Source organism: Crotalus tigris, unplaced genomic scaffold, assembly GCF_016545835.1.
Source record: "Crotalus tigris isolate CLP2741 ecotype Arizona unplaced genomic scaffold, ASM1654583v1 scf7180000017873.753527, whole genome shotgun sequence".
NCBI lineage: Eukaryota > Metazoa > Chordata > Lepidosauria > Squamata > Viperidae > Crotalus > Crotalus tigris.
The window spans coordinates 162,598-189,310 of NW_024096692.1; the positions used below are offsets into that span (position 1 = coordinate 162,598).

At 37.6% G+C, this 26,713-nt stretch overlaps 2 protein-coding genes and 1 long non-coding RNA gene across 8 annotated transcripts in view; 2 read left to right on the top strand and 1 right to left on the bottom strand.

The window, feature by feature from the left end:
* LOC120308158 overlaps nucleotides 1–9,925 on the top strand; it is a 31,141-nt gene extending 21,216 nt beyond the window's left edge. For 3 of the 6 annotated variants that reach the window (XR_005556764.1, XR_005556767.1, XR_005556765.1), the window contains 2 exons: nucleotides 1,915–1,957; nucleotides 8,305–8,695. The gene's annotated coding sequence lies outside the window, so the exon portion shown is untranslated. Of the gene's footprint in view, nucleotides 1–1,914; nucleotides 1,958–8,304; nucleotides 8,696–9,026 lie in introns of those variants that run through there. The other 3 variants (XR_005556769.1, XR_005556766.1, XR_005556768.1) reach the window with 2 other exon arrangements.
* Nucleotides 1–20,330, bottom strand: part of SCIN (scinderin) — a 56,581-nt gene extending 36,251 nt beyond the window's left edge. Inside the window, exons 1-5 of the mRNA XM_039343794.1 lie at nucleotides 19,731–20,330; nucleotides 15,547–15,701; nucleotides 13,660–13,821; nucleotides 9,942–10,091; nucleotides 1,072–1,164 (exon numbers count right to left, since the gene is read on the bottom strand). Coding sequence (XP_039199728.1) covers nucleotides 1,072–1,164; nucleotides 9,942–10,091; nucleotides 13,660–13,821; nucleotides 15,547–15,701; nucleotides 19,731–19,932 — 762 coding nt within the window. The 5' untranslated portion in view covers nucleotides 19,933–20,330. The remainder of the gene's footprint in view (nucleotides 1–1,071; nucleotides 1,165–9,941; nucleotides 10,092–13,659; nucleotides 13,822–15,546; nucleotides 15,702–19,730) is intronic.
* Nucleotides 15,719–26,713, top strand: part of LOC120308160 — a 79,312-nt gene continuing 68,317 nt past the window's right edge. The window contains exon 1 of the long non-coding RNA XR_005556770.1: nucleotides 15,719–18,630. This is a non-coding gene — a long non-coding RNA (uncharacterized LOC120308160). The remainder of the gene's footprint in view (nucleotides 18,631–26,713) is intronic.

The following is a 26,713-nucleotide window of genomic DNA, read 5'->3' on the forward strand; positions in this document are numbered from 1 at the left end:
TTTCCTGGAATGGAGAACTATAAAATGTTACAAGTCCTTTCCTGCTATTCAATTGATAGTGTGGAAGTCTTCAAACTGGGTAGAGAATCAACATGCATAACAGCCCGTTCACTTTTCTCTGCATTTCCAAGGTTTTAGTTGGATGATCTTAAGAGGAGCCAAACTTGCATTTACTTCAATGTAAATACACCCTGCCCATAATTTTATTTTGCTTTATGAGGGCATTAGATTATATGGAAACCAGATGTGCTACCTTTATCATAGTAAGGGGATGCTTTTAGACATAGGTTCAAAGTGTCAGGTTGGGGGCAGCAGGCACATGGAGTGTCTTTTACAAACAGTGTCACAATCCAAATACCAGCATTGGATACTTGAATCCTGGCACTGATGCAAATTAAAGTACAATATCTGTGTGATGATATTACAGGTAATCCTCATTTAATGACCACAACTGAGTCCATTATAAGTCATTGCAGTCATTTGGCAGATCACCATGTAACCTGACTCAATTTAACAACCATTTTTATTACAATCATAAAGCAAGTCAAAAAAATCACAAATTAGGATTATCTGACTATAGGACACAGCAACCAGTCATGTATGCAACCCAAGAACCTGAAACGCAATCACATGATTGTGAAGTGTGTGTCAGTCATTCTTGATCACATAGTTATACTCAGTGACCAACAATATGAGCCTACTTCACATACAGCAGCTTGGTGTGTGCATTATAATTTCAAAAGGTAGTTATAACTATCTTTTGGAGAGTCTGACATAACTCTGAACTGTGATTAAGCAACCAGTTGTTAAGCAAAGATTACCTTGAAATATGTTTCATCAATTTTTGTACTTGTCACACACACATACCTGGTGACTCTGAATATACATCGCATATATTTAATGTGATAAATCTGTCACAGATTTAAATGAGTGAAAGCATTTGAATAACTGATTTAGACTGCCAAGAAGGGTATGAATGTAAGTTTACCAAAGTAGCCATATCAAACAATTAAAAGAACATGTCTCCATTGTTCTATATAAAAAGATGTGCGGAAAGATGAGGATTCTTACCATATAGAGTTTAGCATTTCGCCTATTAGTAATATCAGCAGCCTCATCATCATTGTCATTGCCTTCCTGAAGATTTTGCTTGGGACCCAAAACCTGAACATAAAAAAAAAAAGTTGGGCTGAAAGAAATATAGGATGGCAAAATAATATAAATAAAATGTCTACCTTTTTTACTTATGGATTAACATTCTTGAGCATTTTTGGAGATGTTGTTTGTTTCAGAGTGGCAACAAATAAGCCCATCTAAACTTTACATCAGATGCCCTGATGTCTTTGGAAAGATGGGTGACAAGGAGTTTATTTGAAACAGCCACATGCTAGGAAGGTAGTAGGTATTAATCTTTTTCATATAATTGCAACATATTATATCTGTACAATTAAAATGAGAAAACCTCAAAAGCAAGTTCTTAAAATTGTGTTATATATATGCATCAAGTGTGGGAGACTGCTGGAAAGTCACTGCTTAGTAAATATATCACTGAATTCTCTTCATATTTAGTAAATTCTCTTCATATTTAGTAAAGAAAAACTAACCTCATTTGGCTTAATTTCTAACCAGAATATATTTAAATAAGATAACTGCAATGTAATATTACCCAGGACAGGGTATATATTTATGAAGCAGCGTTTCTGTTGACAATGCAAATATTTGATAAGGGAGAAACAGCGAAGCTGTATAGTATAAAGATAATAAAAAGTACCTTAAATATATTTCAAACAACAAACTATCTCTATATTTTTCTGCCCTAGTATGATATTATACAACAATGCAAATAAAACTGTATTTGCCAGATGTATTTGCCATTACTTTATTCATGATATATGGCCGATTCTTACTTTGCAGAGGAGATTAGGAGCAGACACTACCAGAATACTCTAGTCTCAAGGTAATTGGGAAAATGATCAACTGCCAAATTAAATAAACCCCCATATATCATTTTTGCATCAATTACTATATACTGATAACCATTGTCTTTTTAATTCTACTTTAATGTTCTACTTTAATCTACTGTTGTTATTTCTGAAATTCCTGAATTGTTTGGATTGCTTGAGGGATTATCTTTGCCTTTACGTATCAATTTTTATGTTAAATTCAGTTTCAGAGAACTTGCTCATATGTCCACTATGATGATGAACGTAATTTCCTTAGCTCTAAGATATTTTCAGTTGAATAGGTTATAATCAATGGAATGACATTTTGATTAAATCTGAAAGTCCCTTTTAACATGCATGAAAATGCTTACTGGGCCTAGTCTCAAAGATTTTTTTTTTTTTACCATGATCTGGATTACTTAGAATCTCCATAGACATTTAATGGGTCCAGGCAATGTTGCTTTCAGACTGGTACAACATAACATTTCCTTTGTAGAGCACCAAGGCATGAGCAGGGTGATAGCTGGAGAAGATAGTCCCAGGATGACATTGGTAATGGTGGCAGCATTAAATGGAATGCATCAAAGAGAGTCACTGCTGTTTCTCCTTGGGTGTTCAATGACAGTGGGCAGAAAGTGAGATGTGGCCAAGGAAGAACAAGAGCAGCAACCAATGGCCTGGAGAGGAAGTTCTGATGGCAGAGGTAGTAGTACTGAGTGGAAAGGCAAAAGGAGGAGGGGCTTATTCAGCTACTACTTGCCAGTTTTCTCTGGTAACAGCATTAAGCAAGAAGTAGGAGAAAAAGCAGGCAATGTCAGAGACATCTATCAAATTAAGATTATGATGGCTGTGGAGTATATCTTGACTTTTAAGGCACACTCAGAAAAAAAAAACAGAAATGGACAACTTGGAGTACAATAGTTTCATTCTGATCAAATAAAAATTAGTTCACTAAATCTAAGGTCTATTTTACTATAATTTCAAACTGGCTTCCAAAAAGATTTTCAGGTCTTTTTGCGCTCCTGCAATTGTTCTTGCGGGAAGGAAGTTTGAGATTTCTGAACAGTTTTAAACTATAGTTTAATGCATCTGGGGTTTTATTTTAAAGTTTAAAGAGTTCAAAACAAAGACACTGTATTTTATAACTGCTTAAAGGCTGAGGATTCAAGGATTTTTAAATATTTTTTCCAACTGCCCTTTTTAACAAGTAGCAGCTTCCAAAACATGTCATAATACTTCTTTATGTAAAGTGGATCTGTAATTATTGTCCCAAGTAAACTTGGGCTAAGGCCCCTCTAAGCATGGCATAACCTGTTGTTCTGGCAAGAACCACGAGTTTAGACATTCATGGATCAACTCTTTCAGAAGTAAATAAATGTCATGATCCACTTAAATTATCCAGGACTGAGTTCCTAGGTAGCTCAGATATTTATTAACAAATAGCAATTCTGAGGTAATTTAATCTAAACCATCCGTCCAGCATCTTACAGACCAGTTCCACGTTTTCATAGAATCTCCAACTTGGCCTGGAATGGCAGTTAAGAGTTTTCAACATAGTGAGAACATCTCACCCCAAAGTAATGGATATTTCCCAGCAGTTTCATAGGAATGGTAAATAATATAGAATAGGTGAAACCCTCCTTGAAATAAGTTTTAACTACGTCCTGAATCTAGTCATACTTGCACTGTCTAACTACGCAAAAGATCCAGGAATATGGATTTATTCTAAAGTGGCCTCCTAATCATTTAACATTAAAAAATAATGCAAAATTTCTGTTTGGATTCAACAGAAATTGAAATTGCAGGAATATGGTTAGTTCCTAGAAAAATAAAAGGTTTTCAGCTAGCAAGCATTTTATTTCAACCCCAGGTTTAATTTTCTATATTTGGTGGAACTAACAACTTTTACTATTTCTTCCAGTAAATTGTAACTGTTTAATAACAGCTTTATGTGTAAAGGAAGCCATGACTATATCAATAATTTCAAGGTAGAGTCATGAACATAATTTATAACTGTCCAAGAGCTTCTGAATTTATAAGTAGTTAAGATGCCCAGGACACAATCATACAGACTGGATGAGTAGATTGAGTATACTTTAATTTAAGTGCTGAAAAGTGTAATTTCTTAAGAATGCTGTTTAATCACTTTATTCAAGAATATCTCATCCTGTCTATAGAAAGAAATGTAGACTTTCCCTTGAAATGCTTGATAAATGTCCATTTACTTGAATAATTTTCATATGAGAAATCCTTTAAGAAGTCCTTTAATTTAATATTTAGCTCACTAGGCAATTCTGCTTTTTCATAATATAAACATGCAATTTTATACGTATCAACAAAAATATGTTATAATTGATGTTAGTATCTTTTTTAAGCATTCAGTGCTTTAAATAATTGGGAATTTATACATACATCAGTTAACTTAGCACCTTTTGACAAATATTCAGACTTGCCTACTGGAACACTTTATATAGAGTCCAAGACACATTTAATATAACAATGCCATAGGATAACTCACAGGGTTGCCTAACTTCACACACACACACACACACACACACACACAAGCACAAACAAACACACACACACACAGAGAGAGAGAGAGAGAGAGAGAGAGAGAGAGAGAGAGAGAGAGAGAGAGAGAGAGAGAGATTGTGTGTGTGTGGATGTGTGTGTTTACAAAGGGTTAAATCCAGATATAATACTGGATTAAAATAGGCCTCCTAAATTTCAATGGCTTGCCCTATATATGCATAAGTCATCTATTCTAATACTTTAGACTTAAGGCAGATTACTGCAATACGGCATTTTTTCACAAGGCTGAGAATTCTGGAAATTTAGCCTCCACAAAACATCCAAAAATCAGGTTACTGATATTTTTGGAGGACCTGGAAATTACAAACCTGTCAATCCATATTGTACAAGATATTTTAATGGAATGGGACAATTAACCACAGACATATACTGCACCCACTTTACCGCAGGCTGCCCACTGCAGGCATTTATTCTTGGCTGGACCTTTGCCAATGTTTTTTTTCACCACTGGTCCCCCGCCACTTGCAGGTGACACTTGTCCCCAGCCAATAGCTGCAATGCATCCAGGCACTGGGCTCCACTCTGCAATTTCTGCCACCACTGCCACCGCCAGTTGCATCCTGCCTGGCCCTGTTCTGCATCCCCCTTCTCTGGGACAATCTGGCATTGCTGAGTGCAGAGAGGGGCCAGGCAGGATGCAATGGGTGTCATCCACTGCCTCCTCCTAAAAAGCTGGGAAAGGGATGGCCCTATCCCCAATCAGCCCCTCCAACATGGGCCACCTCAAGCTCCACCAATCTGGTGCAGGCAATATTGATGAGACATTGTGGCTGGCTCCTGGGCCAGCCAGCTTCAAGCTTTGAGACCTTGGCAGAGAGTCCCCCCCATTTGCTCCCCCACCCCATTCTCTCCATCTAAATCTCAGGCAAGGCAACACACAACAGTGCTACAGGTGACTCAGAGGGGTTACACATGCTACCCTTACAAATGCCCCTGGTAACCAGTCACCCATCCCTTTCCCAAGCACTGGCACAGGGGCCTTCAACCCTATCAGTTCAACAAACTGGCTTCTAGTGAAGTGAAGCCAGTGTTTCAAAGCTTGAAGCTGGCTGGCCTGGTAACTGGCCACCCTGCTCCCTCAAGATTGTCTGTGTCGGGTTGGTGGGTCTCAAGACAGTCACCATGGTTGGGAGGTGGTGGTCAGGGCAGGGCCTTCTTCTTCCCAGCTTTTCAAGAGATAGAAGCTACCGCCACCTGTTGCATCTTGCCTCACCCCAGTCTGCACCCACCTCCTCCTTGCAACACCAGAGCCACCCAGGGAAGCTGAGTACAGAGCAAAGGCAGATAGGACACAAGAGGTAGCGGCAATAGAAGCTGTGGAGTGGAGCCCAGCACCCAGATGTGCCTATTGGCTGGGGACAAGTGACCCTCTGTGAATCATCTGGGACAAGGGACCAGTGGCAGGTGACCAGTGGTGGGGAAAAAACATCAGTGGAGGGCCAGCCAATGATAAATACCCGCAATGGGTCAACTGCACTGGGGAGGGCAGCGGTGAAGTGGCCACAGCAATGGGCCTATGGTTAATTGTTGTAGACCCTGTTTGTGAGTACTAAGACAGAGATTTCTGATCAGAATAGCCAATGACTTGTGTTTAAATCCAAGTGGAGATCCTGTTTATACATCTCTACAAAGCATGCTTGATTAAGCCCTGAATCAATTAGTTTAAAGGCAATTGTACACAAATTTGCCAACCAAATATAAGGCTCCTACATGACATTTAAAAGTTATTTGTTTGTGTTTAAATTAAGCCTTTTTAAATTCAAGAAATGAGAGACAATAGTTACTCTATCCTGGTCCTGTTCAAACATTTTTTTAAAGTTTGTTTTTCAGAAAATTGTGAGCAGAATGCCATGACAGATGTGAGAAACAAATAAAAAAAAAAAACACATTTGCTATAGATTACTTCAACTGTCATCATGCTGAAAGCACTCAAGTTAACCAAATAAAAACCAATATTCCCACTGTGCCAGTCACTATGTAAAGTGGGACAGACTGGCCCGTGAATTCTGTATTATTAAAAGAATAATATTCTCAGTTTGTAAGTTATAGTCCTATAGCTTTTGGTCAATTAAGTTTATTGATAAGTTAATTAATTAATTAAAAGCTTCCTTTCAAAGAATTGTTTTGCTGTATCAAAAGTAAAAAGCATGTTTTATTATCTTGGATTTTATGAGAAAAATATATTCTAGTGCAGTGGTTCTCAACCTTTTTAATGCCGCAACCCCAACCGATCGTAAGTCAAGGACTACTCAACTGGTCGTAAGTAGAGGACTACTCAACTGGTGCAGCACCGTTTGCAGAGTGGGACTTTTGGCGGGCTCAGCAGGGCAGAGACAGCCTGGACAATTCCTATTGGCTTTTGAAAGCCAATAGAATTAGACTCTATTCAAGAGAGTCTATTCTATTGGCTTTCAAAAGCCAGTAGAATAAAACAGAGTAGCACAGCTAAGGAAAAGGGGAAAAAAATGGTGGACTGCGTTGTTTGGTGACCCCCGTGAAATGGTCGTTTGACCCCAAATGGGGTCCTGACCCACAGGTTGAGAACCACTGTTCTATTGTATATATTAGTCACTGAAAGAACATTTAAAAACTCTGCCATGTAAAAATCCTGAATAGTAAACATTTAATTATAGGTAAATTCATGGAATAATTGTGACTTATACCCTGAATAATGAAGCCAGAGTTTAAATCAGTTTCAAATTAAAATTTAGAAATTTGGCTACTTGTAAAAGAGAGCTATTTCTATTTGGGACTACAAAAAAAAAAAGCTGGCTAATTAATGATATGATTAATTGTCACTGTAAAGAAGAAAAAAGTAAAAGAATTCTATGTATATGCAAAAAATATTGTAGTTCTGCTTAAATAGAAAAAGAATAAATAAAGTGAGTTTTATATATAAATGAAGCAGAAATTTTATGGATATTTTTGTGTGCAAACATTCCTCAAACAAAAGAATGAGTCATCTCCATTGCCACCTTCAGTCTTCATTTTATAACATAGTAATGTAGATTCTGTACTTTTATTACTGCAAAAATCAAATAATCTGTTATTTCAGATTCAGGTCCATATTATCTAAACTAGGGGCCCCCAACCACTGGGCCATGGCCTACTACCGAGCCATGGGCTATTTGGAACTGGGCAGCAGAAGCAGTGGGCAAGTGCATGTGCGCACACAGGTCCACTTGTACAACCAGTGGGCTAGACTTAGTGCAGCTCCATTTGTGTGAGCGGCATGTGTGCATGTCCGCTGCTTGCCCAAATGTAGCTGTGCGTGCACATGCTTGCACTCCACTCATGCAAATCATCCCACTGGTCCACAAAGCTAGAAAGGTTGGGAACCGCCATCTAAATAATAAATCTGATCCAAGCTGGTACAATAACACACTGCCCACCCACCCACTTACAGCCTTTAATGGCTATTGCACACTTCATGAAGCTATTTCAAATCAACTACTTTGGTAAATGGCCCAATGGTCTTCAGGGTAAAATATCCACTGACAATAAAAAGAAAGGCAGAAAATCTACAGTTGCTAATTATTTGTATTACTGTAACTACTTTCAGCCACTATTTGACTATTCTCAAAAAGCTTGAGTAGCAGCATGGCACATTTGTGATGTTTTGCACACTTCCAAAAAATGAAATTAGAATTATAGTCAAATCAACTTCAAATTCATTACTTAATGGGCAGAAATGAGAATGCAAGATACTTCATCCCATCTGGTGTTTTATATCACTATCCCTTCTCTCTCTCTCCTTCTTTCTCTGCAGTTTTGATATGTGCCTCATAAATATGAACTCAGCCTGCATGGATCATTTATCATCTTATCTGCAAGTGAAACAGGAATGTGCTGTTTAACTTTTATGATTCTGTGAATATATAAGGAAGTTATTTCTGACTCTGAAATAATGCCAGCAGGTAAAGGGGGAAGAAAATGGCAGTTTATTTAGTTAAAAGATAAGTGTTTATTTCCAAGATTTAATGAGATATATCTATCCCATAATTTTCAACATGCAGTTATCTAGGGCAAATTAGAATCCTTAGTGAGAGGAACAAAATAACTTTCTATTTGGTTTCTCTATAGATTCTTTGCTTTGGAGATTATAATCATCACGTGTTGTATTCATTCAAGGACTTTATAAAAATAAATTGAATACATTGCCTTTGACTCAGTTCTGCCATTTTAATATAATAAACTGCTATGAGTTTTATGACAGAGTAAAGGTTTAAAAAAAGTTTGCTGATCATAGGCAATTTTCTATAAGAGTTTTGCCTCTTGATCAGGAATCCTGGAATTTCTTTTTTTTAACAGATTCCACAGCCTAAAAAAGTTTGAAAGCCCCTGCTTTAAGTGATTATATGAATCAAGAGAAACTACAGGAAACAATTATGGAGGGGGGGCATGTATATATATTTTATTTATTTGAGAATTTTTAATATGTATGTATACAAATTATCCTCTAACAAGCAAGTTTTTGTTTTTTCTGTTCAGTTTGTGAATTTACTGACACGGAATTCCCTGTCACCTTCAAAAACTATTTCTCAAGCAACTATTTCTCAAACTTGTCAGTTTGCCCATCCTTGGAAACAAACTTGACAGAAACAGCTCTACTTTATCACTTTGCATGGATCCAAGTTCTGCCCTACTTTTCTGCCACTGTTGGTGTAATACTGAAGCATGTGGGTTCAAGTAACATTTCTGAATGTTTCTTTCCCAGATTGCAAAATGTTCCTTTGGAGTAAGATAGCATTATTATACCAAGATTTCCACAGTTGATTCTCTCAACAGAGTTCTATACTATCATCATATAAAGTTGTCCCTTATACACTGTAACAAATAAACCTTGTCTCTGCTTCCCCCAAGATCATATCTGTATGGTTTCTTATGAAATATAAATGCTCTTCCTAGACAACTCAAGAATTTTAGGCTATTCACGTTACTATATTTCCTTGAAGGAGAATGAGATAAAATCTATTTATGATACAAATACACAAACATTCCCTATGCAAATTTTGAATCAAAACATTTCTTTCCTGATACACCTGATCCTATTTTATACCCAGAGATATTATTTATATCAATTGCTATTCTCTGGAGTATTATAGACTAATTTCATTTCAATCTGTTCATTCATTCACTCATTCAAACTATATCAGGTCACACTCCTTTCTGGTGTTCGTTCCATTTTGTTCAGCCTGCAGCTCACTAGTGGTCCACATAAATCAATACTGACTGCTGAGCAAGAGTTTTAACCAAAGTTCTTTCCTAGCCTTGACAAGATACTAGGATCTATACCCTCTCACATATACAACAAACAAATTCATTTATTAGATCTGGAGCTGTGGCCTGAGGCAGGCTAAATAAACTATCCAACAAATAGGCATTTTTAAAGCAAATGAAGGATACCTTTAGGAGCTCCAGGGGTTCACTTCCTTCATCCACAACAATCAACTGTGCTCTCCCATTCCGTTCATTGTCTCGAATGCCCGCCGCAACCTGAGTAGCTTTCAAGCGCTCATATTTATTGCAGGTAGAACCACACCACTGGTAGATATGCTGCAACAAAACAAACACAGTTAACAGAATTTACCTAAGAAACCATGAATGTGAAATATAAAAAAATAAAGGATGCTTGGGACTTTCCTTCATTTTATTTACATAACAATCAGCAAAGTGTTACGGAGAGACAGCTATCACCCAGTAAGCTCTGTGATCAACAGGGATCTGAACATGGATGCCCAATCCAAGCAAATACCTTAACCTCTATTTTACTGTTGAAATTATTTTCAGAATTCACTGCATTTCACTACAAAATGAAGATAAACATTTCCCTTTTTTTGTCTTAAAATACAGAAGCATAGTTGAAAAAAATGAAAATCTCTTTGCATTTCACGAGAATTTGTACATTCTTCTTTAATATTAATATGGATTGCATTTATGGAAGGTTTTATCTTCTGAAAGATTCTAGGCCAGTCTTTTCAAACTTGGTCCCTTCAGGTAGGCTTTCCATATTTTATGGCCAACTAAGAATTCTGGAATTGCAGTTCCAGAATAGAAATGCTACATTCTAGTAGGTAACCTTAATAATCAGGAGTTTTTATATTTCCACAAGGAAGGTTTTGTTTTCATAAGACGAAGTGAAGTTTTTCTCTATGCATATAAAATCCAGATGCATAAATCATAGGTTCTAGGCAAAATTTATTCTCAAAGGATCATTTCTGCCAATTATTCACATCTAATGAAAAAAAATGAGGTGAGAAACATACAAAAAAACTAGTCTTAGCTATTTCATAACTCAGACGACTTATAACAAGGATTTTAAAAGGCAAACTCAGAACTCCTACTCCTCCATTAAAGGCATAAAAGAAAATGTGGTGTATACTCATTCTGCATGATTCAGTCACTCAGTCACAAAAATTGGAGCTATGGCTGATCCACTGACCCAAAAGTAACTTAGAAAAGTTTCCTCTTTCTTTCAGAAATAGAGCAAAGGGAAAATGTGATAATCTATTAACATTGTAGTATAACTTGAACTTTAATTAGCCTATTTGGATGCTATTTAGTAACGAATAGTACAAACAGTTAAGCAAATAGCATGTTCTCATTTACCAATACTAGGGTACATTTGCTAAGAAAGAGTTACAGAATTACTTGTATTTCTCATATCATGGAATATTTGAATTTCCAGCATTTCTATTGCACATAATACATCCCAAACACAGGAACAAAAATTAAAATTGTGCTACAATATGGATTTATAAATATTAATACAGTGAATAGTATAAAAGAATACGATATAGAAAATTAACTTTAAATTTTTGTTTTAGAAAATATTCAAGATTTGTTCTAGATATATATTGCATGAATAATTGCTTGGCATGTAATTTAATTCAATTAATGTTTAATTTTAATTGAATTGATTGATTTATTGATTCAAATAGTTAATATCATCACCATTTATGTAGCAATTTCTTCCTTTGCTTGATTAAAAATTCTAATTCAACAGCAACTTGTGGCACACACATACAAACACACACACATACACACATTTAAGACTCACTGCACAATATTAAATAGGTTTTTCTAAATAGAACAGCTAGATTTAGAAAGAACTTTCTGCACACAGTAAACACAACATTGCAAACACAAACACGAGTTTTATTTTTCTTTCCATTTTAGCAAAGAACCTTTTTGTAAAAGAAAACAGTACATCATAATGGTAAAGGACTGAGAAGAAAACTATCATTTTTTTTTTCAATTTTCCTATAGTAAAAGTAAAGAGGGTTAAATAAAAAGAAGGTAAGACAAGGTCCTGAAGTGCTTTTTAGAACATGTGAAGTAAAAATCATTGCTACACTTGTATGAGACGTTTAAAGGTTTCCATTAATAGCTTCTGCTTTTCGCCACACAGAACTCTGGAGAAACATCCTGTTCAGAGTGGGATTTTCCACTGTTAACAAAAGTCATTTAGACATTATTTCCATGACAGCCTGGATCAAAAACTTTTCATATAGGGCCCATGTGGTTCCATGGAAGCTGGTATATGTGTTGTTTGCCAGTTAGCATAACAAAAAAAGAGTAAGGAAGGCAGCAAGGATATTCTTGTTTTCTACAGGCAATAGAAAAGGGAAGAAAGCAAGGTCCCAAAGCAAGACTCTTTCCATTATCTGCTTTCCTTGTCCTGGCACTGACCAACAGCACCTAGCAATTGGTCTTGACCCATTTAAATTCCACTGGTTATAGGCTGTTTCTTTTGAATAACAAACTTCTGTGTTCCCCAAATCTCTATGAACGAAAACTATGTTACCATATTCTTGCCACTAGCAGTTAACATTTTGTGTCTATAGACATCATGTTTTACATTTACATGCTTGTCTTTGTCTACCTGCCAGAAGATGACCACAATCTTCTAAATGACATGAATCATAAAACCATAAAGCTGGAATGACTATAGGCATCACCTCATCCAACCCCCTGCAGAAAATAGAATGCATTGACAGATGATCATCTGCCTTCTATTTGAAGAAATCTGGGGAAGAAAAACTTATAACTTTATGTGATTGTTTATCCGAAGACTCCTATCATCTCCCTTCAATCATCTACTATTGATTAAACATATGCATTTCTTTAATCTTTCCTCAAAAGTTTGGTTTCCACACTCCACAGTTTCTTGGCAGTTGTCACTGAAACTTGCTTCAATTTGTCAGAATTAATTTATGAATGTGATGCATAGAACCAAATACTACACTTAAGTGGGCTCTAATAAGGATAAAATAGAGTCAAACAATTACTTTCCATACTTTGGACTCTATGCTCCTATTAATGGATCCTAATATTTAACTTACCTTTTTATCAACTGCTTATCACTTCAGGTTCTTATTTAACTTGTGATCTAAAGCCTACTCATGTCCACAATATAGGCAGGTGTATTTGTAACTCATTCTCGTCCCATTGCTTTTGTACATCTCACTTCTGTAATTTTTGTTTCCTTTTGCAATAAAATTGCAGCAAGGCTATTTTTCATAATTCTGTGTATGACACTTGGCCCACATTCCATGATACTCTCTAGCTATGAATCACACCTCCTGACCACATATAGTGGGAGGAAATTAAATTGAGGATATACCAAATTTGAATCTTGTGAGAATAGAATTTAGTTCTTCAATACTTCTGCTTTCTATTGAGATACGAAACAAAATAAAACATATACACAGAGAGAAATATATACATATATACCCATTTTTAAGCTAAGGTTACGGGTTACAGAAATAAAATATAGATTTTATTTGTCAAATTTAGGATTTCTAAGAAACAGGATTTCCTGCAAATTTTCTTTTTGCAGCCTGTACAGCTACTTAACTATAAATTAATAGTAGTAAATCTCCTCTTATGCCTAATATTGAGCCTTAAATTATATAAATTTCATAAAACCTTTTTCCCACTCTGATGCTTTTAGATGTTTCAGTATAGGGGAATTATTAAAATTATTACCCAGTACATCTGGAAAAGCATTCAAATTAGAGTAAGGTTAGAAAAGACATTCTGGTTTGAACTTATTCATCAGATGATATCTGCAGAACTTTCCCTTGTTTGTTTTGGAAACTTGAGATCTGTGATAACTTACCGTTCCAAGATCTACAATGAAGCAGTCTCCTTTATTAAAACTCTTCCAGCTAAAAGGAACTTCTGTAGCTCTAACCACTCTCCGACCCTTGATATGTAGGAGTCTCTGAGCACTTAGGTCATTTGTAATTACATGCTTAAAACCAGAAGCAATGCCACCTGCCTGGAACAACAAACACATCAAAGAACCCAGGCTTTAGCAGCATGTATTAGACATCATAACAAAACATGTTCGCATTCCTACAAATTTAAATTTGGAGACTATGCATGCACTATATGCTTGGAGCGTAACTATTTGCTTTAGTTCTCCCACTTTCAGATATTAATCAGCAATAACAGCTCCTTCTAAGAACAGTTTCAGACAGTGAGTTCAGCAGAAATGGGAGATAAAAGAGGATCACTTCACAGCCACCGCAGCTTCCTAAAAGGCTGGGAAAAAGAAGGCTCTGTCCCAACCAGCCCCTCAAGCTCCACCAACCTGGTGGAGGCAACCTTGACAACGCAGGATGGCTGGCATTGTGGCCAGCTCCTGGGCCAGTCAGCTTCAAGCTTTAAAACTCTGGCAGAGAGCCCCCCCTATTTGCTCCACTGCCCCATTCACTCCTTCTAAATCTTGAGGGAGGCAACACTCAGCAGAGCTGCAAGTGACCCAGAGGGGTTTGTACAAGCTACCTTTACAAATGCCCCTGGCAACCAGTGAACCCTGCCCCTGGGAAATGCCTTTCTCAAGCATTGGCGCAGGGCCCCTCGGCCCCATCAGTTCTAAAAATTGGGCTCTAGCTTGGTAAGCAAGGCAGGGTTTCAAAGCTTGAAGCTTGAACAGGGCCATATGATGCAAACAGATAGGGAATGTTAGGAGCCATTTTCCACAGTTTTTTCCTAGGTTTTGGGCTTTTAAAATATTATCTTAACATTTTAAAGACATTTGAGGCTTGGCTGATACCACTATTATTTTTTTTCTTTTTTTCTTTTATTTTATTTTTAACCAACAAAACAAAACAAAGCGAAACAAAACATAATACACATACACACACAGTATATACTCCTCCTGCTTTTTTTAACAGCGATTATGTAATGGTAATCTATTATTTACATTTTCCCCCTTATTCTTCTTTAGAATATTTGTCCTTACTGCCCCGTTGTTTCTTATTTACATTTTTCTTCCTTCATATTCTACTTCTTACTAAAAATAATTCATATTATTATTATTATTATACATTATTATACACATATTTTCACTTTTGACCTTTCCATATTTATTCTCCTCTATTATTTCTAGTCTCCAACCAGTCATACCACTTGTTCCATGTTATATAGTACTCTGTGTCTTCCTTTTCTTTTATCTCTTTTGTTAATTTGTCCATCTCAGCACAGTCCAGGATTTTTCTTATCACTTCTTCCTCTGATGGTATATTATTATTCAACTGAAATTATGCAATATAGTTGCTTAGGTTTCTAAGGACTTCAAAAAATTAATTAAGGAACAATACAAACATTTTTCTGACTTTTATTGTTTTTTACTTTTTCTTTTATCTTTTTCCTAATTTTTTCCTTTTTTAATTTTTAATTCTGCAAAAAAATCTCAGTAACAATTATATAAAAAAAATGCTATCATTTTCTTTATTAACAATCATCCTTGATAGTCAGGAAACTATAGTTCATGAAATAACTTCCTGGTACACTGAAGGAGGTACATTAATCTAAGAGTTCATCAACTGACTTCTCTCACTGAGTTCATATTTCTTTAGCTAAAGAGGCTTGGTAATAATTATGCCTATTACTTAAAATGGATAGGAAGGTTACAACCTCTTTTGATTTCAGATTTAATATTACACTGATATTTTAATGTAAACAATTCTTGAAAAAGCCTCTCATTTTTACGCTATACCTTATACTTAATGCCTCCTTTAAAGTATCCAACGAATTGTGTGGACTCATAACCTTGGATTTCTCGGTGCTGCACAGGTTTCCCTCCAAGATAATCATCCAGCTGAACCGTAAAGATGGCTGCTGCAGTGCTTTCATCCTGAGTACATTCTTTACCTACAAGAAAGTGTAGGGTGGTTCTACTTAGAGGAGCAGAGAAGGAACAATTTTGAGTAATTAAATTACACTGCTGGCTATAAGCCAAATAGTCCAGGATGCTGCAGATTCTGAATAATCACCCTGACTAGAAAATAATGATCCATCTTCTGTGAATTTTTCCAAATTTTCTTTAAAAAAAATTAAATCAGTGGCCATCATCACCTCACCTCAAGACAAGGTTATCAAAGCAACTTCTTGTGTACAAAATATTTGCTTGCTTTCTATCCTGAAATAGTAGCTGTAGATCCCGCTCAGGAATTCTAGAAAGTTTTAATCAGAGAAGAACTGTCAAAAAGCCCCATTCTTCAAACAGCAGAAGGCCTATCATATAGAATAGGATATAGTATATTTTATGCTGAGCTACAAGACAGGACTAGACTTGTGGATTTAAGTTGTAAGACAGTATTAGGAAAAATATCCTGGTGATATGACAATAAATTCAGTGACAGGTATGCATTTTTTCCTTATTAAAAATCTAAGCAACAAAAGCATTTGAGAAACCTTATAATAAAGAACAAGTTTAATCAGATACGAACACATTTTATTAGATATATTATTGCTTTTCCTGAAAAAATTATCCCACTAGCCATATTGCTGACTAATTTTGGCTTTCTCCTTAGTTACAGATGTATTTTCAACTCTCTACAGATAATCCTTGATTTACAACTATAATTGAGCCTAGAATTACAGTCATAAATCATTATGATTATAAGTTGAGGCATCATCTATCAGATCCAATTTTTCAGCATTTTTTTGTGATGGTTCTTAAGCAAATCCATTTTATTCAATGGGAGTTTTGGATCAGATATCGGCAAAAAATGTCAAAAATTGTGCTCATGTGATCACAGGATGCTGCAAATGACCATAAAGGTGAGTTGATTGCCAAGCAGCCAAAATATGATCACATAACCATGGGAAGGTGGGCCATTGTAAGGATGAAATCGGGTGATAAGTAACTTTTGGGGGTTCATTGAAACTTTGAAAGTTATTAAGCAACTGGTTGTAAGTCAAAGACTCCTAGCATTTTATATTTTCCTTCATTTATTTTTCAAATAATTAAATCTATGTATTTTTATTATTTTTTTGTTTTGTATAGATACTGTTTAGTTAAGTATTTTCCCCCTTTGGTTCTGAAAATAAAAGAAATTGCATCTGTTGGGGATGCTCATCTAAAAATTGCTTTAGTTCTGCATATCCAAACTAAGCTGAAAGTTTGTCTTCACAGCAAAGACATCACCAATGTCATATTTCAGATTAGGGTCAGGAAATTTCACTTTTTTTAAAACTAAGCTCATTTTTTTAAATGGAAACTACCAAAAAGCACTTAGCCAAACTAAAGTATCAAGAAGTCATCTGCAATGGATTTCTTTTTTATTTATTAATCTACCGGTATCTAAGTCTGGTCTTGTTCCAGTGGCTTTCCTTTTTGACATCATCCAAGCTAAGTGGAAGGTTCCAAGAAAGTGTAATAATCTTTGGCTATCTTTTAATAATTTATAAAATGATAAAATTCAGAAAGATTTGTACTATTCATCATACCAAAATACTGTAATGAGTTCCATTTCTCCTAAATATACAGAAATCAAACAGTCTTCCTTTCTCATTGAACCAAATGGAAAATGGGTTAATTTAATATGTTAACAGGTTGATGAATAAACATTAGAGACTGCCTCACTTTACAAATTAGACGCAGCTCATACCATCATGCTAAACCATAAGGACTGAATCTGAATTGGCAAATTACTGTTTGCAATCAGAAACAGGCTAGTTAGGTTAGTGAGGTTGCCACTCATATGCTCACTTTGGTTAGGTACAACAGTATCAATACATAATTATTTTTATTTTTTTGTTTTGTGAGACTGTTGTACAAACTTATGCAACAAACTAAGAGAAGTGAATAATGGAACAGACATGCTGCTTTAAAACTATAGCTTGATTTCATTTTCAAACTAACAATAATCAATCTACAGTTTGATGTAATGGTAACTGAGTTACATATCCCATTTGATGTCTATTTTATGGGATAATAATTTGTTGATAAATCATTTATCAGTAACAAATTATTGCTCTTGTCTTCCAAACTAGGATTACAAGTCTGAATTTTGCTTTATAGCTATACTATTTGTGTAACTGAAATGTCCAAATTCTGTTTTCTTAGAGACTGTTTTCCTTTGAAAGTAAAGTTGAATTCTATTCACTTCCTGAACTGAACACCAATTTTTGTGAAACTTGCATTCCCATGTGAATACAAGATTGTCCAGCCAAATCTAATTCAAAGCACATCTAGATAATTCACCTTTACCTCAGAAGCATTAGCAAGTTTCATATATTTAAGCATGAATCGTTTTCCATCACATGCAGAAAACACTGATATTGAATGTTGAAAAAAAGTTGCATTAAAAGTTTTAGATAAATCAAGAAACATACTTATGTCATTTAAATAATGGCATCAGTATGCAAATCACATAAAGTGCTGCAAATGATGAAATTTTCTCCAATTGCATAATGAAGCCATCAAGTAAATCAAGTAAATAGTGATGTACTGTGCAATGTATAAATATTCTCTTACCGACTGGTCCACTAAATCTATAGATACCTAATCTTGCTAACTGGTCTCCCTTAAGTAGGAACCTCACAAATTCCAGGTCACAGTATGATTGCAGATGCCATTACAGAGAAGGTCCTACAAGTAACTTATTTGATGACACTCTGAAAATCTTCATTAATGCAACAGGATTGCTCAGAGCAGAACAGATGGACTACCAGATATCCTGCTTCCAAATTGACTATGGACTCAAATGGGAAAAGCAAAACTTGGAACCTGATCGTGAGCTAATTGACTGCAAATGCAGTTGCTTTAGCAGAGATGCAATTTTGCCAAGGCCAGGTACTTTATTCAGAAATATAGTTTCATTATGAGAATATCATACATTTTTAGACATTTCATATATCAATAGAATCACCATTAGTGCACATGTACACTATGCAGAGTACAAATAATTGAATTTCTATCCCTATTTTTTACAATCTAGTCCAAACTTTCTCAACTTGGCATGTTGCAACACAATTCCCAGAACTCACAGCCAATAGTTTTGTTATGAATTATAAAAGCCACAGTTGAAACATATCTGGAGAATTCTAAACTGGGAAAGGTTGCACTAGATTACTTCCACTTTTTATAACATTTTTATAAATTTTTACAAAAAGAACTTTTGTTCTTCAGAATCAACTTTACTATGCCTGCCTATGCCATCAAAACAAACTGTAACAGTCTTTGCTATACATACTGCAAGGAGATGCAGTAACTAAATTGTATCAGCTGAGTGAAGTTGGATAACATTTGGATAGCAAACTTGAAATAGCCATACAACATCTGGGGAGTAACAGGGAAAAATAATTTGTGAGCTGAGTACTTTCTACAGAGACTTATTCATGCATTCCTAAACTGGCTGCTGAGTCCAGTTTAAGCTCTTTGTGCTCTGTTCAGCTAAAAGCTGAAAGATTTCATTTTTCTTCTCTAACTCCACTGGAAACAATAGCTCCTTTTCCAGCAAATATATTCCTCCTAATTGAGACTAACTTCAATCATCAAAGACAGTCAATTAAACCAGGGTGTCCTCAAGTATGTTCCTGATACTGCAAGTTTCCAGATGTCTTGGGACTATAATAACCCCTCCCCAACTAATGGATATTCTTAGTTGTATTGGACACTCTTAAACTCAGCTCCTCTTCCAGTAGATGTTGGACTATCACACTTATCTTCTCCTTTCAGCCCCATATCTCTGCAATGAAAGCTACCCTGCTCATCCCTACTAAGCACAAACTACTGTCAGAGTTGATCGAATATGATGGTAAATGTAGTTTGATCCCTCTGGCAGCTTTAATTTCAGGAAAGCTTATTTAAGTTTGTTTTAGTATGATTTTAACTAAGCTTTGGTTTTTGCCCCATCAATTGCTCCCATCCCAGCGGGTGGCCCAGCACCCTACCTAGCCAATAGTGCAGATTGTAGAAGGTGGCGTTGCTCTTCTTAAAGGTGTGCAGCACCAGGTAGGCGTCGCCCACGTAGAAATCGCCGTACAAAGGTTCGGGCACCGGCACCAGTTCCATCTTCTCTACCCGCCAGATCTGCAGCCCGACCTTCTGGCCTGCCCGGACAAACTCTTTGTGATAAAGCTCTGGCGGTGTCATCTCGCTCTGCTTCTGCTTCAAGCGGTCAAACCAAGCAGACCAGCCAAAGTCTTCACTTAAATCCGTTGCACGTTTCAACTACTGAGCTTTATCTGTGAAGAGCAAAACAGCTCTCTCCGCTTTATAAACTTTAGTCTGCTCGGGCCCTCTAGCGCCCCGGGAAAGGGAGCGGTCCCAATAGGCGGGTCTTGTTTACACTCTCTTACCAGCCCTCCAAGCTCAGAAAACGGACGCCTCGCTAAGCTCGGAAGAGCGAGCACCTGGGTTGGCGAGGGAGGAGAACCGCCTTGCCTTGGCGCTCCACTGGGAACAGGGAAGCGCACTGACCGCGCCTCCGATCGGCTGAAAGGCAACTTGTCTCAAGGAACAGCGAGCTCGTTCAGGAGGAGCCAGCAGGAAACCTCGAGGCGGCCAAAGGGCTGCGAAACTTGCTTTTCCTCCAGCAGTCTTATATCCTCTCCATAAATTCATTCATAGCGCAAAGATCCAGCTAACGCCTTTTTCAAACAAATAGATAAAAATAAAGCAAATAATACTGCCGTTTTTATTTTCACCCCTTTCAGGGAGGCCGTTCGTTGAATGTATGAAGCAATCCTATCAGAATCTCCCTTCATCCTGACATACATACCATTGTGAGAGACCTAAAATTACCTAGTTAAGCCGTGAACGGGATTGTGGGGAGAGGGAGGGGTAACATTGGTGGTATGAATCCAGCCGTTGGAGTTAGCAAACCGCAATTAGTGAGTTAACTGTTATACAGCCAACGCTGATGATTTATTTAAGAATATGGTTTCATAAACGTTATGTGAATACAGCTTCACATATACCATTCTCTCTTTAATAAATTCTTCATTGAACTGGTAGAGCGCAGAGCTCAGGAGACGTATGCCAATTAAAATTGGAACAAAAATATTCATGATTTGATAAGTTGCAATGAAGTAGAATTAGGAGCCCAATACCCACTTTGTGAAGTAGGCAAGCAGTGCAGAAGAAGCAGTGGGAAGAGGGCAGGTCTGGGTGGTAATTCCAACCAGGCTTTGATGCTTTGTACAGATAACATGAGTGTTTCTCAAACTTGGCAAGTTCAAGATGACTGGACTTCAATTTCCAGATTTCTTCACTTTAGCAACCTAGAGTAGAGACTTAAAGTTAAAATGTAAGAGATTTACTAGAAACTCACAATACATCTGGTGTCACCTGCTCTTACTATTGTTATTTCAACACAGTGAAGATTGAGTAACTTGAGAAGTCTTTATGAGACACTGCAGTGTGATGGGGAAATAACCTTAAGTAATTACTGTAAAAAGACTGTCTATCTCTGGATTCATAATACGGATTGTTTGATTTTGGTTTAAAATATGTCAGTGATGGCGAACCTTTTAGAGACCGAGTGCCCAAACTGCAACCCAAAACCCACTTATGCATCATCGGGTGCCGGGTGGGTGTGGCCCATTAGATGGGTGTGGCCCATTGCGTGGTTGTGGCTGTGGTGGTAACAGCAGACTGGGTGGAACTGATAAATATACATCAGTATGATAAATCTTCAGAGACAGTTAAAACCTACAATACAATGGAAACGAGTAAGAAAAATACAGATGGTGAGAGTCAGGAAGACATTAAGGAAGTAAGATAACCATAGAGGTAAAAATAGCTGGGTCTGAGAAAGGAAGAGGAAAGTCATAAAATAGATAAATAGTTTTTTTATAGGAAATGGCTAGCCAGAAAGGAAGGTTGAATGGAGAACAGAAAAAGAGGCACATTGTAAAATGGAGATATAAATATATCTGAGTTTAAAAATAACCATAAGAAAATATTTTTTCTTATTCTTATTGTATATGTGAATATGATTTAGTATGTTATCAGGAAATGTGTATAGGCGGACGGAAAGAGTGTAACCTCATACTACCTCAGCCAATGGGGAAAGAGGAGGGCTGTAGCGGCCGGTGATAGGGATGAATAAAAGAAGGAGATATTTTGGGTTAAAACTTTGGAGAGAACTAAGCTTTGAAAGCTTCTCTCCCCACTTATTGCAATAAACGAAACAAAAGGCTTTCACTGTGTCTTGGCTGGTTATTGGTCAGGCGAGCTTGCCTCTGGTCACGAAGGAAAGTAGCCAGGAGCACATAACAGAACTAAAAAGTTCAATCAATCAATTCCAATTTTGCAAGATTTTTTTTCCGCGAGAAGTTGAAATTGACTGATTGATTGAAACTTTTATTTTTTTTGGCACACGGCAGTGGAGGCCTAAAGGGAAAAGGTTTTATAAAACCCAGCTGACGGCCTAGGACTGGGCGATGGCATGCGTGCCCACAGAGAGGGCTCTGAGTGCCGCCTCTGGCACCTGTGCCATAGGTTCGCCACCACTGTGATATGTAAACTTTGACATTTGGCTGTAATTTAGAAATTAGTATGAAGTATATATACTCCACCAATTGTAACTTATTGAAAACAACAATCACCATGATTAAGCACTTTTGTTTTAATACAATATGCATATCCATACTGTAATCATGAGAAGGAGGGCAAAAATCCAATATGCAGTTATATCCAATTGGAACAACTATGGAAATATTAGGCCATAAAAAGACTTATCCCATATAGAATTATATATAATCCAGTAGATTCTGAAGATTAACATATTGATTTTGGCATACAGTCACATGGGGAAAAGTTCATTTTGACAGAAATAACTATAAAAATGTTTCTCATTTAACGGATGACAGGACTTGTCTTTAAGATGTCATGGGAAATGCTTTATTTTTAAGAATGTATTTGCTGCCTAAATAAATAAATGGAACTTTATTTTTATGTTTCTGAAACAGATACAATAAAAGTCTTTTTCTGGTAAACAAATCTATTTTTGCATATAAGTAATGCTTTTATAAAAACAAATACGGTAACTGCAAGTTTCAGATAGAAACTTAAACTCAGAGCATCTTATTTACCCCAGTAAGCCTTTGTTATCAAAATGCCTTTGTTTGTCCAAAATGTACTGAAAATATGACATCTAATCAGAATGTAAATCAGTTCTGACTTTTAAGAGTCAGATAAAATTCTTCACTTGATGAGGGTTCCCCCCCCCCCTTTGATTCAATTGTTTCTAATTCTCAGAGACTGCCTAGCAAGTCCCTGTAATTTTCTTGGCAATGTTTTTCAAAAGTGATTTGCTATCGTCTCCTTCCTAGGACGGAGAGAGAATGACTGGCCCAAAGTCACCCATGTAGTTTTGTGCCTAAGGCAGGACCAGAAATCATAGTCTCCTGGTTTTTAGCTGGATGTTGGTGGCCCGGTGGGAAAGGGAGGGGCAAGCACCTTTATGCACGCATGTGCACATATGCAAATATGGCTGCATGCACATGTCACAAATGGTGCTGCGAGCATGCACACTCCACAAATGGGGCTACTAACGCCACAGCAAGGCTAGCGTCGGTGCAATGGGATGTGAGCACGAGCACATGCATGCGCACACTGGCCAGCCACTCACACGGCCTGGTGGCCAAGAGGCCACAGCCTGGTAGTGGGCCACAGCCCATAGGTTGGGGACCTCTTTCTTAACCACTATACCAGTGGTGGCGAACCTATGGCACGGGTGCCAGAGGCAGCACTCAGAGCCTCTCTATGGGCATGTGTGCCTTCGCCCCAGTCCTAGGCCTTCACCTGGGTTTTATAAAACCTTTTCACTTTAGGCCTCCACTGCCGTGTGCAAAAAAAAAAAAGTTCAAGCAATCAGTCAATTTCAACTTCTCGCGGGAAAAAAAAGTTGGAATTGATTGATTGATTGATTGATTGAACTTTTTTTTTTTAATTGAAAAATTTTTAAAAACTTTTACAAAGACAGAAAAAAAAACAATAACAACAACAACAACAAAAGAAACAAAACAATACAACCCTCCCCCAACCCCTCCCAAACCACCCCCTCCCTCCCCCCCCGGAGCTTCCCAGAGCAGAATACAGGCTTAATTAGAAAAAGAAAAAAAAATTAACAAAATTATAAAATAATTAAAAATAAAATATATATGAAAAAAGAGTTATAATCCTTAAGAAAAGAAAATATTTAAAATAGAAAAATACAGGTTATAAAAAGGCTAAATGATATTTTTTCAAATCCAGTTTAAATTGTATGAAATTTATCCATTTTTCCCATACATCAAAAAATTTCTCTTGCGTTTGCTCTTTTAAAAAAGCCGAAATCTTTGCCATTTCTGCCAAGTAAGATACTTTAAAAAACCACTCTTGCAAAGTAGGCAAAGATTCCTTCTTCCAGTATTGACCTACTAAAAGCCTTGCGGCTGTAATCAAATTCAACATCAATATAACCTCCTTAGCATCACAATCAGTAACAATGATTGAACTTTTTAGTCCCACCCAGTCTGCCATCACCACCGCAGCCACGCTCACCCAATGGGCAACACTCACCCAACTGGCCACACCCACCCAATGGGCCACACCCACCCGGCACCCAGGATGCATAAGTGGGTTTTGGGTTGCAGTTTGGGCACTCAGTCTCTAAAAGGTTCACCATCACTATACCAAACTGGCTCTTTTCCTTAATAATATCAAGGATCAAATTAGATCTTTATAAAAAGCATCTGCAGATTAAAATTTACATAGACAAAAATGGCAGTAAACAATATTGGTATGTAGTTTATTTGTAACCTAACATCTTTTCAGATCCTGACGCCCTATAGAATAATCTTCCCACCCCCACCCAACTTTTTGCCTGAGGTTAATACCACCCTTCTCCCAAAGATTTGACTGGCCTCTTCTCCTGTTAGCCTAACAGTCGGGACTTGCAATCATCTTAGACATTAGGAATAGGTTGTTAATGAACTTGCTAGGGGGGGATAGAGTACATACTGATGTGCTATGACTGTGTGCTTTGCTCTTATTGTTGATTCATTGTTGTCACTGCTGGGATACTGTGATTTTGTTTTTATTGTTGTAGCATTCATTGAACTGGGCAACTACATATTACATTAAATAAATAGAAATAAATAAGCAGACAGGGACCAGACAGGGTGGCGCCAGCCTTGCGCGCATGCGCAAGGCGCGAAAATGGTCAAGTCCTATTAGTTCACACTGTCCAGGTTTCAGGCATTATAAAAGGCCTGCGTGCCTTTTGCTGTTTGCTTGTTTGTAGGAGAAAGTAATAAAGAGCTTGTTGTTTTTCACCATGTGTCTTCATCAATTGCCAATGAACGGAAAACACAACACTGGCGATGAGGATGGGATTCCTGCAAGCAAGAAAAAGAATTAGGACTCACCCAGAATTCCTGAAGATTGGGAAGACGGCATCCTGCATTCGCGACTCAGCCTGTCAGTACAGCATCGCTGGAGGTGAGCTCGGCAAAGGGGCCCTTTCCCAACTATTAGTTTGCACAGGAGGCAATTAGCGAAGGCCATAAAGCTTACGATTAGAAGACTGGCCCCTTGACTGATTTTGATGTCTCCCACCCAGAGAGATGGAATTCATACATAGCAAGGGTGGAGAACTACTTTAGAGTAAATCAAATCAGGGAAGATGGCCTGAAGGCAGCAACTCTTCTGTGTGCCTGTGGACAGGAAGCTTTTGATATCACAGAAAATCTAGTGGCCCCTGCACTTCTAGAGTTAGTAATGTACGCTGACTTGAAGAGGTGTTGAAGGAACATTTTTAGCCTAAGTTATCTGTCATCGCTTGGAGGCACACATTCAAGCAGAGAGACCAGAGGCCGGGTGAATCTGCTGCGGACTTTATTGCTGCTTTAAGACAAGCGGCCAGGCCTTGTGAGTTCAAGGATCTGGAAGAAAGGCTGTGCAATTGCTTCATGTGTGATTTAAGAAGCAGAGACCTACAACAAAAGATCTTTGCGAAAGAAGAGATCTCCTTCCAAGACGCGTTAAGAGAGGTGGCAGCTGAAGAAGCAGCAGGCGGCGCTGTGAAGGCTTTGCGGCTCACCAGGAACCCTCGAGCCATCGCTACCATCCATCAAGAGGACGCTCGAGAAGAATCCAAAGTGGATCCTGAAGAAGAGGTGGACAGACTTCACCAGCCAGTAGAAAGAAGGCCAAAGGGACATCCAGGCCAGGTCACAACATCTCTTCAATGCTTTGGGTGCAGAGGACGCCACAAGCGAGCTGACTGCAGGTTTCGCTCTGCCATCTGCCGGGCATGTGGCAGGCAAGGCCACATTGCTTCCATCTGTTTGGATTGCCAGAAGGTCCAACCTCGGGAAGAATTGCTTCAGAAAGGTATCAGGGTCCCCAGTCAACACAGGGTGGGTTTCTGTGCATCGCGCAGGAGTATTCTGAGGACAGAAACACACAAGCCCCTTAAGAAAAAACTTCTCATTGACGGGAAGTTGCAAGGGGTTCCCTTATTGACAGAAGTGGACACAGGGTCCGCTCTATCAATCATTTCACTTGACACCTTCAAAAGGATTTGCAGCAGTAGTGGCCTTCGAGTTAAACTCAGGACATCGAATCTAATACTCACTGATTTTCAAAATTCCAAGGTCAGTGTAAAAGAGGAGGCCATGCTCAAGGTGCAGCATAAGGATTTTGAGGGTTTCCTGGATGTGGTTGTTGAGGGTGAACGCATAAGTCTTATTGGCCTCGATTGGTTTGAGGCCCTGGGAATCCAAGTGACTGGGCTGCACAATTTGCAAATATTGGGTCTTGCAGAAGTCTGCAAGGAGTTTGCTGATGTATTTAGTTCAGAGCTAGGATCCTACAAGGGGTCTCCCATTGCCCTACGTTTAAACCCAACTATCATGCCCATTAGGGTCAAGCCCAGAGGGTG